Genomic DNA, 13,852 nt, shown 5'->3' with positions numbered 1-13,852 from the left:
GGTTTGAAATCTGTCCACTCTTTGGGCTATGTGCACACAAAGGGCATTTTAGTGCATTTTTGCCACTTTTTTTGATTGATTTGAGGGAAGTCAATGGGAAAAACCGTCAGCAAGATTATTTTCTGCACCAAATCTGCAAGTCAAAAATAAGCAACCTGTCCATGGCACTTTGCTGGCCTCAGGATTGCTTCAGGTTTTTGTAGACAATTTTCATGGCAAAAACGCACTAAGTAGAGAGCGTGCAGCCGCCTGAAATGCAGCAAAACCATCGTGCGCCTCCTCCCCTGATGACACCTGTGCTCCGCCGGTGCCCCGAGCAGTCAGTGTGGCGGATCTCAGACGGTGGAGCAGTTTCTTGATACTTTTGTACTTTTCCGCTTGGCGTCCTCTGGGGCTCGGCGTGTAGCGTCCTGAGGTTATTCCAGCATTCTTTAGCATGGCAGTGTCCGATGGCTCGGTATCTCTGGCGTCCTCTGGGGCTCGGTGTGTAGCGTCCTGAGGTTATTCCAGCATTCTTTAGCATGGCAGTGTCCGATGGCTCGGTATCTCTGGCGTCCTCTGGGGCTCGGTGTGTAGCGTCCTGAGGTTATTCCAGCATTCTGTAGCATGGCAGTGTCCGATGGCTCGGTATCTCTGGCGTCCTCTGGGCTCGGCGTTTAGCGTCCTGAGGTTATTCCAGCATTCTGTAGCATGGCAGTGTCCGATGGCTCGGTATCTCTGGCGTCCTCTGGGGCTCGGCGTGTAGCGTCCTGAGGTTATTCCAGCATTCTGTAGCATGGCAGTGTCCGATGGCTCGGTATCTCTGGCATCCTCTGGGGCTCGGCGTGTAGCGTCCTGAGGTTATTCCAGCATTTTGTAGCATGGCAGTGTCCGATGGCTCGGTATCCCTGGTGTCATCTGGGCTCGGCGTGTAGCGTCCTGAGGTTATTCCAGCATTCTGTAGCATGGCAGTGTCCGATGGCTCGGTATCCCTGGCGTCCTCTGGGGCTCGGTGTGTAGCGTCCTGAGGTTATTCCAGCATTCTGTAGCATGGTAGTGTCCGATGGCTCGGTATCTCTGGCGTCCTCTGGGGCTCGGCGTGTAGCGTCCTGAGGTTATTCCAGCATTCTGTAGCATGGTAGTGTCCGATGGCTCGGTATCTCTGGCGTCCTCTGGGGCTCGGCATGTAGCGTCCTGAGGTTATTCCAGCATTCTGTAGCATGGCAGTGTCCGATGGCTTGGTATCCCTGGCGTCCTCTGGGGCTCGGTGTGTTGCGTCCTGAGGTTATTCCAGCATTCTGTAGCATGGTAGTGTCCGATTGCTCGGTATCCCTGGCGTCCTCTGGGGTTCGGCGTGTAGCGTCCTGAGGTTATTCCAGCATTCTGTAGCATGGCAGTGTCCGATGGCTCGGTATCTCTGGCGTCCTCTGGGGCTCGGTGTGTAGCATCCTGAGGTTATTCCAGCATTCTGTAGCATGGCAGTGTCCGATGGATCGGTTTCTCTGGCGTCCTCTGGGGCTCGGCGTGTAGCATCCTGAGGTTATTCCAGCATTCTGTAGCATGGCAGTGTCCGATGGCTCGGTATCCCTGGCGTCCTCTGGGCTCGGCGTGTAGCATCCTGAGGTTATTCCAGCATTCTGTAGCATGGCAGTGTCCGATGGCTCGGTATCCCTGGCGTCCTCTGGGGCTCGGCGTGTAGCGTCCTGAGGTTATTCCAGCATTCTGTAGCATGGCAGTGTCCGATGGCTCGGTATCCCTGGCGTCCTCTGGGGCTGGGCGTGTAGCGTCCTGAGGTTATTCCAGCATTCTGTAGCATGGCAGTGTCCGATGGCTCGGTATCTCTGGCGTCCTCTGGGCTCGGCGTGTAGCGTCCTGAGGTTATTCCAGCATTCTGTAGCATGGCAGTGTCCGATGGCTCGGTATCCCTGGCGTCCTCTGGGCTCGGCGTGTAGCGTCCTGAGGTTATTCCAGCATTCTGTAGCATGGCAGTGTCCGATGGCTCGGTATCTCTGGTGTCCTCTGGGCTTGGTGTGTAGCGTCCTGATGTTATTCCAGCATTCTGTAGCATGGCAGTGTCCGATGGCTCGGTATCCCTGGCGTCCTCTGGGGCTCGGTATGTAGCGTCCTGAGGTTATTCCAGCATTCTGTAGCATGGCAGTGTCCGATGGCTCGGTATCTCTGGTGTCCTCTGGGGCTCGGTGTGTAGCGTCCTGAGGTTATTCCAGCATTCTGTAGCATGGCAGTGTCCGATGGCTCGGTATCTCTGGCGTCCTCTGGGGCTCGGTATGTAGCGTCCTGAGGTTATTCCAGCATTCTGTAGCATGGCAGTGTCCGATGGCTCGGTATCCCTGGCGTCCTCTGGGCTCGGTGTGTAGCGTCCTGAGGTTATTCCAGCATTCTGTAGCATGGCAGTGTCCGATGGCTCGGTATCCCTGGCGTCCTCTGGGGCTCGGCGTGTAGCGTCCTCAGGTTATTCCAGCATTCTGTAGCATGGCAGTGTCCGATGGCTCGGTATCCCTGGTGTCCTCTGGGCTCGGTGTGTAGCGTCCTGAGGTTATTCCAGCATTCTGTAGCATGGCAGTGTCCGATGGCTCGGTATCCCTGGCGTCCTCTGGGGCTCGGCGTTTAGCGTCCTGAGGTTATTCCAGCATTCTGTAGCATGGCAGTGTCCGATGGCTCGGTATCTCTGGCGTCCTCTGGGCTCGGCGTGTAGCGTCCTGAGGTTATTCCAGCATTCTGTAGCATGGCAGTGTCCGATGGCTCGGTATCTCTGGCGTCCTCTGGGCTCGGCGTGTAGCGTCCTGAGGTTATTCCAGCATTCTGTAGCATGGCAGTGTCCGATGGCTCGGTATCTCTGGCGTCCTCTGGGCTCGGCGTGTAGCGTCCTGAGGTTATTCCAGCATTCTGTAGCATGGCAGTGTCCGATGGCTCGGTATCTCTGGCGTCCTCTGGGCTCGGCGTTTAGCGTCCTGAGGTTATTCCAGCATTCTGTAGCATGGCAGTGTCTGATGGCTCGGTATCCCTGGCGTCCTCTGGGGCTCGGTGTGTAGCGTTCTGAGGTTATTCCAGCATTCTGTAGCATGGCAGTGTCCGATGGCTCGGTATCCCTGGCGTCCTCTGGGCTCGGCGTTTAGCGTCCTGAGGTTATTCCAGCATTCTGTAGCATGGCAGTGTCCGATGGCTCGGTATCCCTGGCGTCCTCTGGGGCTCGGCGTTTAGCGTCCTGAGGTTATTCCAGCATTCTGTAGCATGGCAGTGTCCGATGGCTCGGTATCTCTGGCGTCCTTTGGGCTCGGCGTGTAGCTTCCTGAGGTTATTCCAGCATTCTGTAGCATGGCAGTGTCCGATGGCTCGGTATCTCTGGCGTCCTCTGGGCTCGGCGTGTAGCGTCCTGAGGTTATTCCAGCATTCTGTAGCATGGCAGTGTCCGATGGCTCGGTATCCCTGGCGTCCTCTGGGGCTCGGCGTTTAGCGTCCTGAGGTTATTCCAGCATTCTGTAGCATGGCAGTGTCCGATGGCTCAGTATCCCCATTCCCTGGCGTCCTCTGGGGCTCGGCATGTAGCGTCCTGAGGTAATTCCAGCATTCTGTAGCACGGCAGTGTCCTATGGCTTGGTATCCCTGGCGTCCTCTGGGGCTCGGCGTGTAGCGTCCTGAGGTTATTCCAGCATTCTGTAGCATGGCAGTGTCCGATGGCTCGGTATCCCTGGCATCCTCTGGGGCTCGGTGTGTACCGTCCTGAGGTTATTCCAGCATTCTGTAGCATGGCAGTGTCTGATGGCTCGGTATCCCTGGCGTCCTCTGGGGCTCGGCGTGTAGCGTCCTGAGGTTATTCCAGCATTCTGTGGCATGGCAGTGTCCGATGGATCGGTATCTCTGGCGTCCTCTGGGGCTCGGTGTGTAGCGTCCTGAGGTTATTCCAGCATTCTGTAGCATGGCAGTGTCCGATGGCTTGGTATCTCTGGCGTCCTCTGGGCTCGGTGTGTAGCGTCCTGAGGTTATTCCAGCATTCTGTAGCATGGTAGTGTCCGATGGTTCGGTATCTCTGGCGTCCTCTGGGGCTCGGCGTGTAGCGTCCTGAGGTTATTCCAGCATTCTGTAGCACGGCAGTGTCTGATGGCTCAGTATCCCTGGCGTCCTCTGGGGCTCGGTGTGTAGCGTCCTGATGTTATTCCAGCATTCTGTAGCACGGCAGTGTCCGATGGCTCAGTATCCCTGGCGTCCTCTGGGCTCGGTGTGTAGCGTCCTGAGGTTATTCCAGCATTCTGTAGCATGGCAGTGTCCGATGGCTCGGTATCCCTGGTGTCCTCTGGGGCTCGGTGTGTAGCGTCCTGAGGTTATTCCAGCATTCTGTAGCATGGCAGTGTCCGATGGCTCGGTATCCCTGGCGTCCTCTGGGGCTCGGCGTGTAGCGTCCTGAGGTTATTCCAGCATTCTGTAGCATGGCAGTGTCTGATGGCTCGGTATCTCTGGCGTCCTCTGGGGCTCGGCGTGTAGCGTCCTGAGGTTATTCCAGCATTCTGTAGCACGGCAGTGTCCGATGGCTCGGTATCCCTGGCGTCCTCTGGGGCTCGGCGTGTAGCGTCCTGAGGTTATTCCAGCATTCTGTAGCATGGCAGTGTCTGATGGCTCGGTATCTCTGGCGTCCTCTGGGGCTCGGCGTGTAGCGTCCTGAGGTTATTCCAGCATTCTGTAGCACGGCAGTGTCCGATGGCTTGGTATCTCTGGCGTCCTCTGGGCTCGGTGTGTAGCGTCCTGAGGTTATTCCAGCATTCTGTAGCATGGCAGTGTCTGATGGCTCGGTATCTCTGGCGTCCTCTGGGCTCGGTGTGTAGCGTCCTGAGGTTATTCCAGCATTCTGTAGCATGGCAGTGTCTGATGGCTTGGTATCTCTGGTGTCCTCTGGGGCTCGGCGTGTAGCGTCCTGAGGTTATTCCAGCATTCTGTAGCATGGCAGTGTCTGATGGCTCGGTATCTCTGGCGTCCTCTGGGGCTCGGCGTGTAGCGTCCTGAGGTTATTCCAGCATTCTGTAGCACGGCAGTGTCCGATGGCTCGGTATCCCTGGCGTCCTCTGGGGCTCGGCGTGTAGCGTCCTGAGGTTATTCCAGCATTCTGTAGCATGGCAGTGTCTGATGGCTCGGTATCTCTGGCGTCCTCTGGGGCTCGGCGTGTAGCGTCCTGAGGTTATTCCAGCATTCTGTAGCACGGCAGTGTCCGATGGCTTGGTATCTCTGGCGTCCTCTGGGCTCGGTGTGTAGCGTCCTGAGGTTATTCCAGCATTCTGTAGCATGGCAGTGTCTGATGGCTCGGTATCTCTGGCGTCCTCTGGGGCTCGGTGTGTAGCGTCCTGAGGTTATTCCAGCATTCTGTAGCATGGCAGTGTCCGATGGCTCGGTATCCCTGGCGTCCTCTGGGGCTCGGTGTGTAGCGTCCTGAGGTTATTCCAGCATTCTGTAGCATGGCAGTGTCTGATGGCTCGGTATCTCTGGTGTCCTCTGGGCTCGGCGTTTAGCGTCCTGATGTTATTCCAGCATTCTGTAGCATGGCAGTGTCCGATGGCTCGGTATCCCTGGCGTCCGTCACAGGTAGTGTCCCGCTCCTCGCGCCGCTGTTATCGGGGTGATTTTCCGCCAGATGTAACGGGTAAGGAACCTGCTGTAATCTGGGATGATCTGCTAATCCGCAGCAGGCTGTGCACTTCAGAGGCTTTTATAGGGATTACCATCCGCCAGTGTAAGGGGCATTAACCCTGCGTGCTGGGAGCCTCCCGTGTCTGCAGGGGACCCTGTATGAGGACAGCGATGTCTGTAAATCACGGGGAGTTTGGCGTCACTATTTATTATTATTATTATTTATTTATATAGCACCATTGATTCCATGGTGCTGTACATGAGAACTATACACTATAGAGGCAGGTCACAGCTGAGATTTCGTCTCTTTGTATCTGGGTCTTTTGGGGCGGTGTAGACTCCTGTCCTTGTGTCACAGATCACATAGTCCCCGCTCTGAAACATCAGACCCTTCTGTTTCCTCCAGAAAAATAAAATCATTATTAATAATGAGGAAATAAATGTCGCTGCAGCAGTGAGATGTTGCAGAGCTGAAATCCCCGTTCTGCACTTGCTGCCATGTCCCAGTTGGAACCTGGGAAAGTGGGTGATGATCCCGGGGGGTCGGCTGGCACCAGGATTGGGGGGCTCTGGTGTAAAAATACGGAAAATGCCAAGGGGGTGAATACTTTCGCAAGCCACTGTACAAGGTACGAGTTTAAGTACCGCGGTACCATGATGAAGGCCCGGTTTCCACCAGATAATATGGGCGCAGGGAGATGTCGGGAGCTGCGGAGCGGCGCGGTCTCTGCTAAATCCCGGCTATAGAGGAGGGATCGAGGGGCAGAAGGTCTATAGACTTGGCGCTGAGCCAGGGAGGTCTGAAAATAGCAGAGAAACCATGTTCTTACTGGTGACTAATATTGTTATTTAGGGAACACTTGGATCTATTAACCCCTTCCTTTTTTGTCCAGGAGGCCGTGATAAGAGAGGAGGCCCAATCCTGACCTTTCCAGCACGTAGTAACCACGACAGGATACGACAAGAAGACCTGCGCCGGCTGGTGACGTACCTCGCCAGTGTGCCAAGGTGAGATCCCTGCTGCTTAAAGGGCCGGTAACCTTATAGGCGGTCCCCATCCAGAAATGGCTGATAACAGGGAGTAATAGAACGTGGTCTCCTCTCCCGGTAATGACTGATAACAGGGAGTAATAGACTGTAGTCTCCTCCCCAGTAATGGCTGATAACAGGGAGTAATAGATTGTAGTCTCCTCCCCCAGTAATGGCTGATAACAGGGAGTAATAGATTGTAGTCTCCTCCCCAGTAATGGCTGATAACAGGGAGTAATAGAACGTGGTCTCCTCTCCCGGTAATGACTGATAACAGGGAGTAATAGATTGTAGTCTCCTCCCCCAGTAATGGCTGATAACAGGGAGTAATAGATTGTAGTCTCCTCCCCAGTAATGGCTGATAACAGGGAGTAATAGAACGTGGTCTCCTCTCCCGGTAATGGCTGATAACAGGGAGTAATAGACTGTAGTCTCCTCCCCAGTAATGGCTGATAACAGGGAGTAATAGATTGTAGTCTCCTCCTAGTAATGGCTGATAACAGGGAGTAATAGATCGTGGTTGCCTCCTTCAGATCTGGCCATACTCATGTAGTAGATGCGTGCTGGCTGCGCTCCCTCGCCCGCACACATGCACTCTCCCTCGCCCGCACACATGCACTCTCCCTCGCCCGCACACATGCACTCTCCCTCGCCCGCACACATGCACTCTCCCTCGCCCGCACACATGCACTCTCCCTCGCCCGCACACATGCACTCTCCCTCGCCCGCACACATGCACTCTCCCTCGCCCGCACACATGCACTCTCCCTCGCCCGCACACATGCACTCTCCCTCGCCCGCACACATGCACTCTCCCTCGCCCGCACACATGCACTCTCCCTCGCCCGCACACATGCACTCTCCCTCGCCCGCACACATGCACTCTCCCTCGCCCGCACACATGCACTCTCCCTCGCCCGCACACATGCACTCTCGGCTCAGATGAGCGTGCATGGCGCCTTATTCCGGCAGGTGCGGCTGGGGCCGTGTGACACCTATGTGCTGTGTGTATTCTGTACTGATCGTTGTCAGTTCTCCCCTCCCCCGCAGTGAGGACGTCTGTAAGCGCGGCTTCACAGTCATCATCGACATGCGTGGATCCAAGTGGGACCTGATCAAACCTCTTCTGAAGACCCTGCAGGAAGCGTTCCCCGCCGAGATCCACGTGGCGCTGATCATCAAACCCGAGAACTTCTGGCAGAAGCAGAAAACCAACTTCGGCAGCTCCAAGTTCATCTTTGAGGTTCGTGTCCTGGATCCGTGCACCGGTGTGAGGGGCTTGTCTGCCGGCTGGCGAGTGGCTCACAGGCTTTGTGGCGTCACCACCAGCAGCAAGCTACCTGAAATCTCCATGTCTGATCCTCCAGCCACATCCAGAGCTGCGTTCACAATACTTCAGGCTAATATGTGCCCTGATGTGTCCCCTCATCACCCCACCTTGTGGGACCCCAAATCTGCAGAGCTGTGAGTGCCGCTCGAGATGTGACTGGAGCAGATCCGACCTTCCAGATTAGAATGTGGTGGGTGGTCTCCTCTGTCGGTGGACACAGTGTGCCGCTCACCAGGGTGCTGGAGGCAGACGTGACGATTAATAGACGTCTCTGTCTTCTTTGCCCAGACCAGCATGGTGTCGGTGGAGGGTCTGACGAAGCTGGTGGACCCCTCGCAGCTCACGGAGGAGTTTGAAGGCTCCTTGGATTACAATCATGACGAGTGGATCGAGCTGCGAGTGTCCCTGGAGGAATTCTTCAACAGCGCGGTGCACCTTCTGTCCCGCCTGGAGGACCTGCAGGAGATGCTGGCCAGGAAGGAGTTCCCTGTGGACGTGGAGGGATCGCGGCGGCTGATCGATGAGCACACGATGCTGAAGAAGAAGGTGATGAAGGCTCCGGTGGAGGAGCTGGACCGGGACGGACAGAGACTGCTGCAGTGCATCCGCTGTGGGGACGGCTTCTCCGGCAGGAACTGCGTCCCAGGAGGCGCGGACTTCCAAAGTCTGGTGCCAAAGATTACCAGCCTCCTGGACAAGCTGCATTCCACCCGCCAGCACCTGCACCAGATGTGGCACGTGCGCAAACTGAAGCTGGACCAGTGCTTCCAGCTGAGGCTGTTCGAGCAGGACGCCGAGAAGGTAAGACGTGGGTGCATGGGACTGCAGGTGACAGCCGCTGCATTATCTGTACCCAGAGAGTTATCACTGTTATCTGTGGTGTTACATAGGACTGCAGGTGATATCCGCTGCTGTACCCAGAGAGTTAGCACTGTTATCTGTGCTATTATTATTATTATTATTTATTATTATTTATTGTTATAGCGACATTTATTCCATGGTGCTTTACGTGTAATGAGGGGTATACATAATAAAAAAGGTACAATAATCTTGAACAATACAAGTCATAACTGGTACAGGAGGAGAGAGGACCCTGCCCGCGAGGGCTCACAATCTACAAGGGATGGGTGAGGATAAAGGAGGAGAGAAGACCCTGCCCGCAAGGGCTCACAATCTACAAGGGATGGGTGAGGATACAGGAGGAGTGAGGACCCTGCCCGCGAGGGCTCACAATCTACAAGGGATGGGTGAGGATACAGGAGGAGTGAGGACCCTGCCCGCGAGGGCTCACAATCTACAAGGGATGGGTGAGGATACAGGAGGAGTGAGGACCCTGCCCGCGAGGGCTCACAATCTACATGGGATGGGTGAGGATATAGGAGGAGTGAGGACCCTGCCCGCGAGGGCTCACAATCTACAAGGGATGGGTGAGGATAAAGGAGGAGAGAAGACCCTGCCCGCAAGGGCTCACAATCTACAAGGGATGGGTGAGGATACAGGAGGAGTGAGGACCCTGCCCGCGAGGGCTCACAATCTACAAGGGATGGGTGAGGATACAGGAGGAGAGAGGACCCTGCCCGCGAGGGCTCACAATCTACAAGGGATGGGTGAGGACACAGGAGGAGAGAGGACCCTGCCCGCGAGGGCTCACAATCTACAAGGGATGGGTGAGGATACAGGAGGAGAGATGACCCTGCCCGCGAGGGCTCACAATCTACAAGGGATGGGTGAGGATACAGGAGGAGAGAGGACCCTGCCCGCGAGGGCTCACAGTCTACAAGGGATGGGTGAGGATACAGGAGGAGAGAGGACCCTGCCTGCGAGGGCTCACAATCTACAAGGGATGGGTGAGGATAAAGGAGGAGAGAAGACCCTGCCCGCAAGGGCTCACAATCTACAAGGGATGGGTGAGGATACAGGAGGAGTGAGGACCCTGCCCGCGAGGGCTCACAATCTACAAGGGATGGGTGAGGATACAGGAGGAGTGAGGACCCTGCCCGCGAGGGCTCACAATCTACAAGGGATGGGTGAGGATACAGGAGGAGTGAGGACCCTGCCCGCGAGGGCTCACAATCTACAAGGGATGGGTGAGGATACAGGAGGAGTGAGGACCCTGCCCGCGAGGGCTCACAATCTACAAGGGATGGGTGAGGATACAGGAGGAGAGAGGACCCTGCCCGCGAGGGCTCACAATCTACAAGGGATGGGTGAGGATACAGGAGGAGTGAGGACCCTGCCCGCGAGGGCTCACAATCTACAAGGGATGGGTGAGGATACAGGAGGAGTGAGGACCCTGCCCGCGAGGGCTCACAATCTACAAGGGATGGGTGAGGATACAGGAGGAGAGAGGACCCTGCCCGCGAGGGCTCACAATCTACAAGGGATGGGTGAGGATACAGGAGGGGAGGGGACCCTGCCCGCGAGGGCTCACAATCTACAAGGGATGGGCAAGGATACAGTAGGTGATGGTAGAGCTGGTCATGCAGCAGTTTGGTCGATCGGTGGTTACTGCAGGTTGTAGGCTTGTCGGAAGAGGTGGGTCTTCAGGTTCTTTTTGAAGGTTTCGATGGTAGGTGAGAGTCTGATGTGTTGTGGTAGAGGGTTCCAGAGTAGGGGGGAAGCACGGGAGAAATCTTGTATACGATTGTGGGAAGAGGAGATAAGAGGGGAGTAGAGAAGGAGATCTTGTGAGGATCGGAGGTTGCGTGCAGGAAAGTACCGGGAGACGAGGTCACAGATGTATGGAGGAGACAGGTTGTGGATGGCTATGTATGTCATGGTCAGGGTTTTGTACTGGAGTCTCTGGGTAATGGGGAGCCAGTGCAGGGATTGACAGAGGGAAGAGGTCGGGGAATAGCGGGGAGACAGGTGGATTAGTCGGGCAGCAGAGTTTAGAATAGATTGGAGGGGTGCGAGAGTGTTAGAGGGGAGGCCACAGAGCAGGAGGTTGCGGTAGTCAAGGTGAGAGATGATGAGGGCATGGACTAGGGTTTTTGCAGATTCTTGGTTGAGGAATGAACGGATTCGTGAAATATTTTTGAATTGAAGGCGGCAGGAAGTGGAAAGGGCTTGGATATGTGGTTTGAAGGAGAGATCAGCGTCAAGGATTACCCCGAGGCAGCGAGCTTGTGGGACTGGGGAGAGTGGGCAGCCGTTTACTGTAATGGATAGGTTCGTTGGGGGGGGTCGCGTGAGATGGGGGAAAGATGATGAATTCTGTTTTGTCCATGTTAAGTTTCAGAAATCTAGCGGAGAAGAAGGATGAAATAGCGGACAGACATTGTGGGATTCTGGTTAGAAGGGAGGTGATATCTGGTCCAGAGATGTAGATCTGTCATCAGCATAGAGGTGATACTGAAAGCCATGAGATTCTATGAGCTGTCCCAGGCCAAAGGTGTAAATGGAGAAGAGCAGGGGCCCAAGGACTGAACCTTGCGGGACTCCGACAGATAGATGGCGAGGTGAGGAGGTGGTGAGTGAGTGGGAGATGCTGAATGTCCGGTCTGTTAGGTATGATGAGATCCAGGATAGGGCCAAGTCTGTGATGCCAAGGGATGAGAGGGTCTGTAATAATAGGGAATGGTCCACTGTGTCAAAGGCAGCCGACAGATTGAGGAGGAGGACAGAGTAGTGTAGAAGGCAGAGGACAGGTCCAGGAGGAGGAGGACAGAGTAGTGTCGCTTGCTCTTGGCGGTTAATAGGTCATTGCTGACCTTAGTTAGGGCAGTTTCAGTGGAATGGTGTGACCAGAAGCCTGATTGTAAGCGGTTGAAGCGGGAGCAGGAAGAGAGATGGGAGGACAGTTCAAGGTAGACGTGTTGTTCCAGTAGTTTTGAGGCATAGGGGAGAAGTGATATAGGGCGATAGCTAGATACAGAGGATGGGTCAAGAGAGGGCTTTTTGAGGATAGGTGTGATGGAGGCATGTTTAAAGCTTGAGGGGAAAACACCAGTTGTTAGTGATAGGTTGAAGAGATGGGTTAGGGTTGGGATGAAGACTGTGGTGAGGTTTGGGATGAGGTGGGATATGAGCGGGTCAAGTGCACAGGTGGTCAGATGTGATCTTGAGAGTAGAGTGGAGAGTTGATCTTCTGTAATGGTGGAGAAGTTGGTTTTTGAGGCGGAGGGCTGGGAAATCGGGAGGAAGGGCTCTGGGGGTTGTTGACCAAAACTGTCTCTGCCTCATTTTTCAAGCAGAAGATTGATAACATCAAAGTGTTCAGTTGAGGTGAGTGGGGAGGGAGGAGGTGCTGGGGGACGGAGGAGAGAGTTGAAGGTGTTGAATAACTGTTTAGGGTTGTGAGACAGGGAGGCTATGAGAGACGAGAAGTAGGTTTGTTTAGCTGTGGTGAGTGTGGTCTTGAAAGTAGTGAGGGACTGTTTGAATGTGATGAAGTGCTCGTTAGAGTGGGATCTTTTCCATCAGCAGCCCTGGAAGCTCGCCTCAGTTCTTTGGTCAGGCTGGTGTGCCAGGGCTGTCTGTTGATTTTGCGAGCTTTGGTATGTGTAAGTGGGACAGCAGATTCCAAAGCTGCAGCTATTGTGGTGTTATATAGAGCGGCAGCGTCATCCGCATTGTGCAAGGAACTTATGTCTGTGAGAGGGAGAAGGGATTCAGAAAATGAATGTGGGTCAAGATGTTTAAGATTTCTGCGAGGGTGTGAAAGTTTGTGGGGTGAGGATTGTAGACATGGAGTGGAGAGAGATGAGAATGTGAGAAGGTTGTGGTCAGAGAGAGGAAGAGGTGAGTTAGAGAGGTTAGATAGGGAGCAGAGGCGGGTGAAGATAAGGTCCAGTGTGTGACCATCTTTGTGAGTGTGTGCAGAAGACCATTGAGTGAGGCTGAAGGAGGAAGTCAGAGACAGAAGTTTAGTGGCAGCTGAGAGGGAAGTGTCAATGGGGATGTTGAAGTCGCCCATGATGATAGTGGGGATGTCCGCAGAAAGGAAATGAAGTGGTCAAAGAAGGTGGTGGCTGGCCCTGGGGGGCGGTAAATGACAGCCATGAGGTTGGTGGGGGCATAGATGCGCACAGTGTGCACCTCCAAGGAAGGGAGGGTAACTGAGGGTGGCAGTGGGATTGGGGTGAAGGAGCAGTTATCTGACAGGAGAAAACCAACTCCTCCACCATGCTTGCTGCTGGGGCGGGGTGTGTGAGAATGGTGGAAGCCACCGTAAGAGAGTGCAGCAGGAGAGGCTGTGTCAGAAGGGGTGAGCCAGGTTTCGGTGATGGCGAGGAAGGAAAGTTTGGTAGTAACAAAAAGATCGTGGATATAGGAAAGCTTGTTGCAGACAGAGCGAGCGTTCCACGGAGCTCCTGTTAGTGGGACTGGGGAAGTGGGGGCTGGGCGAATGGGTATAAGGTTAGAGAGGTTATGGAAGGTTGTGAGTGTGAATGGGAGGTAGAAATGACTGTGGGAATGTGGTGAGGAGGACCCGGATTTGGAGAGATATCACCAGCAGTGAGAAGGAGCAGAGAAAGTGTTAGCAGGTGGGAGCAGGAGAGTGCATGAGGGGCTGTCTATGCTTGGAGACAGAGGATTGTATGTTGAGGAACAGTTCAGAGGAGGAGGTGAGATGGATGGGGAGGATTGAAGAGGAGATGAACAGTTTTTTACTAGGAGTAGGGATCAGGGGAGTTAGCAGAAAGTGAAGGATTATAGGGGTGAGAGTGCTATGGTGTTACATAGGACTGCCGGTGATATCCGCTGCATTATCTGTACTCAGAGAGGTATCACTTATCTGTACTCAGAGTTATCACTGTGGTATCTGTGGTGTTACATAGGACTGCAGGTAACATCTACTACATTATCTGTACTCAGATATCATTGTGAATCTTACACTTTTACTTTGTGTTATTACATGGGACTGCAGGTGCACAGGAT

The 13,852-nt window shown here is 54.6% G+C and overlaps 1 protein-coding gene across 2 annotated transcripts in view; it reads left to right on the top strand.

Annotated features, from left to right (window-relative positions):
- Nucleotides 1–13,852, top strand: part of KALRN (kalirin RhoGEF kinase) — a 424,214-nt gene that overhangs the window by 90,515 nt on the left and 319,847 nt on the right. For both annotated transcript variants that reach the window (XM_069732606.1, XM_069732607.1), the window contains exons 3-5: nt 6,504–6,618; nt 7,690–7,882; nt 8,258–8,770. In XM_069732606.1, coding sequence (XP_069588707.1) covers nt 6,504–6,618; nt 7,690–7,882; nt 8,258–8,770 — 821 coding nt within the window. The remainder of the gene's footprint in view (nt 1–6,503; nt 6,619–7,689; nt 7,883–8,257; nt 8,771–13,852) is intronic.

The sequence above is a fragment of the Ranitomeya imitator genome, chromosome 7 (assembly GCF_032444005.1).
Source record: "Ranitomeya imitator isolate aRanImi1 chromosome 7, aRanImi1.pri, whole genome shotgun sequence".
NCBI classification, from domain to species: Eukaryota; Metazoa; Chordata; class Amphibia; order Anura; family Dendrobatidae; genus Ranitomeya; species Ranitomeya imitator.
The sequence above is the reverse complement of the archived record's forward strand: the minus strand, read 5'-3'. Positions and strand labels throughout refer to the sequence as shown.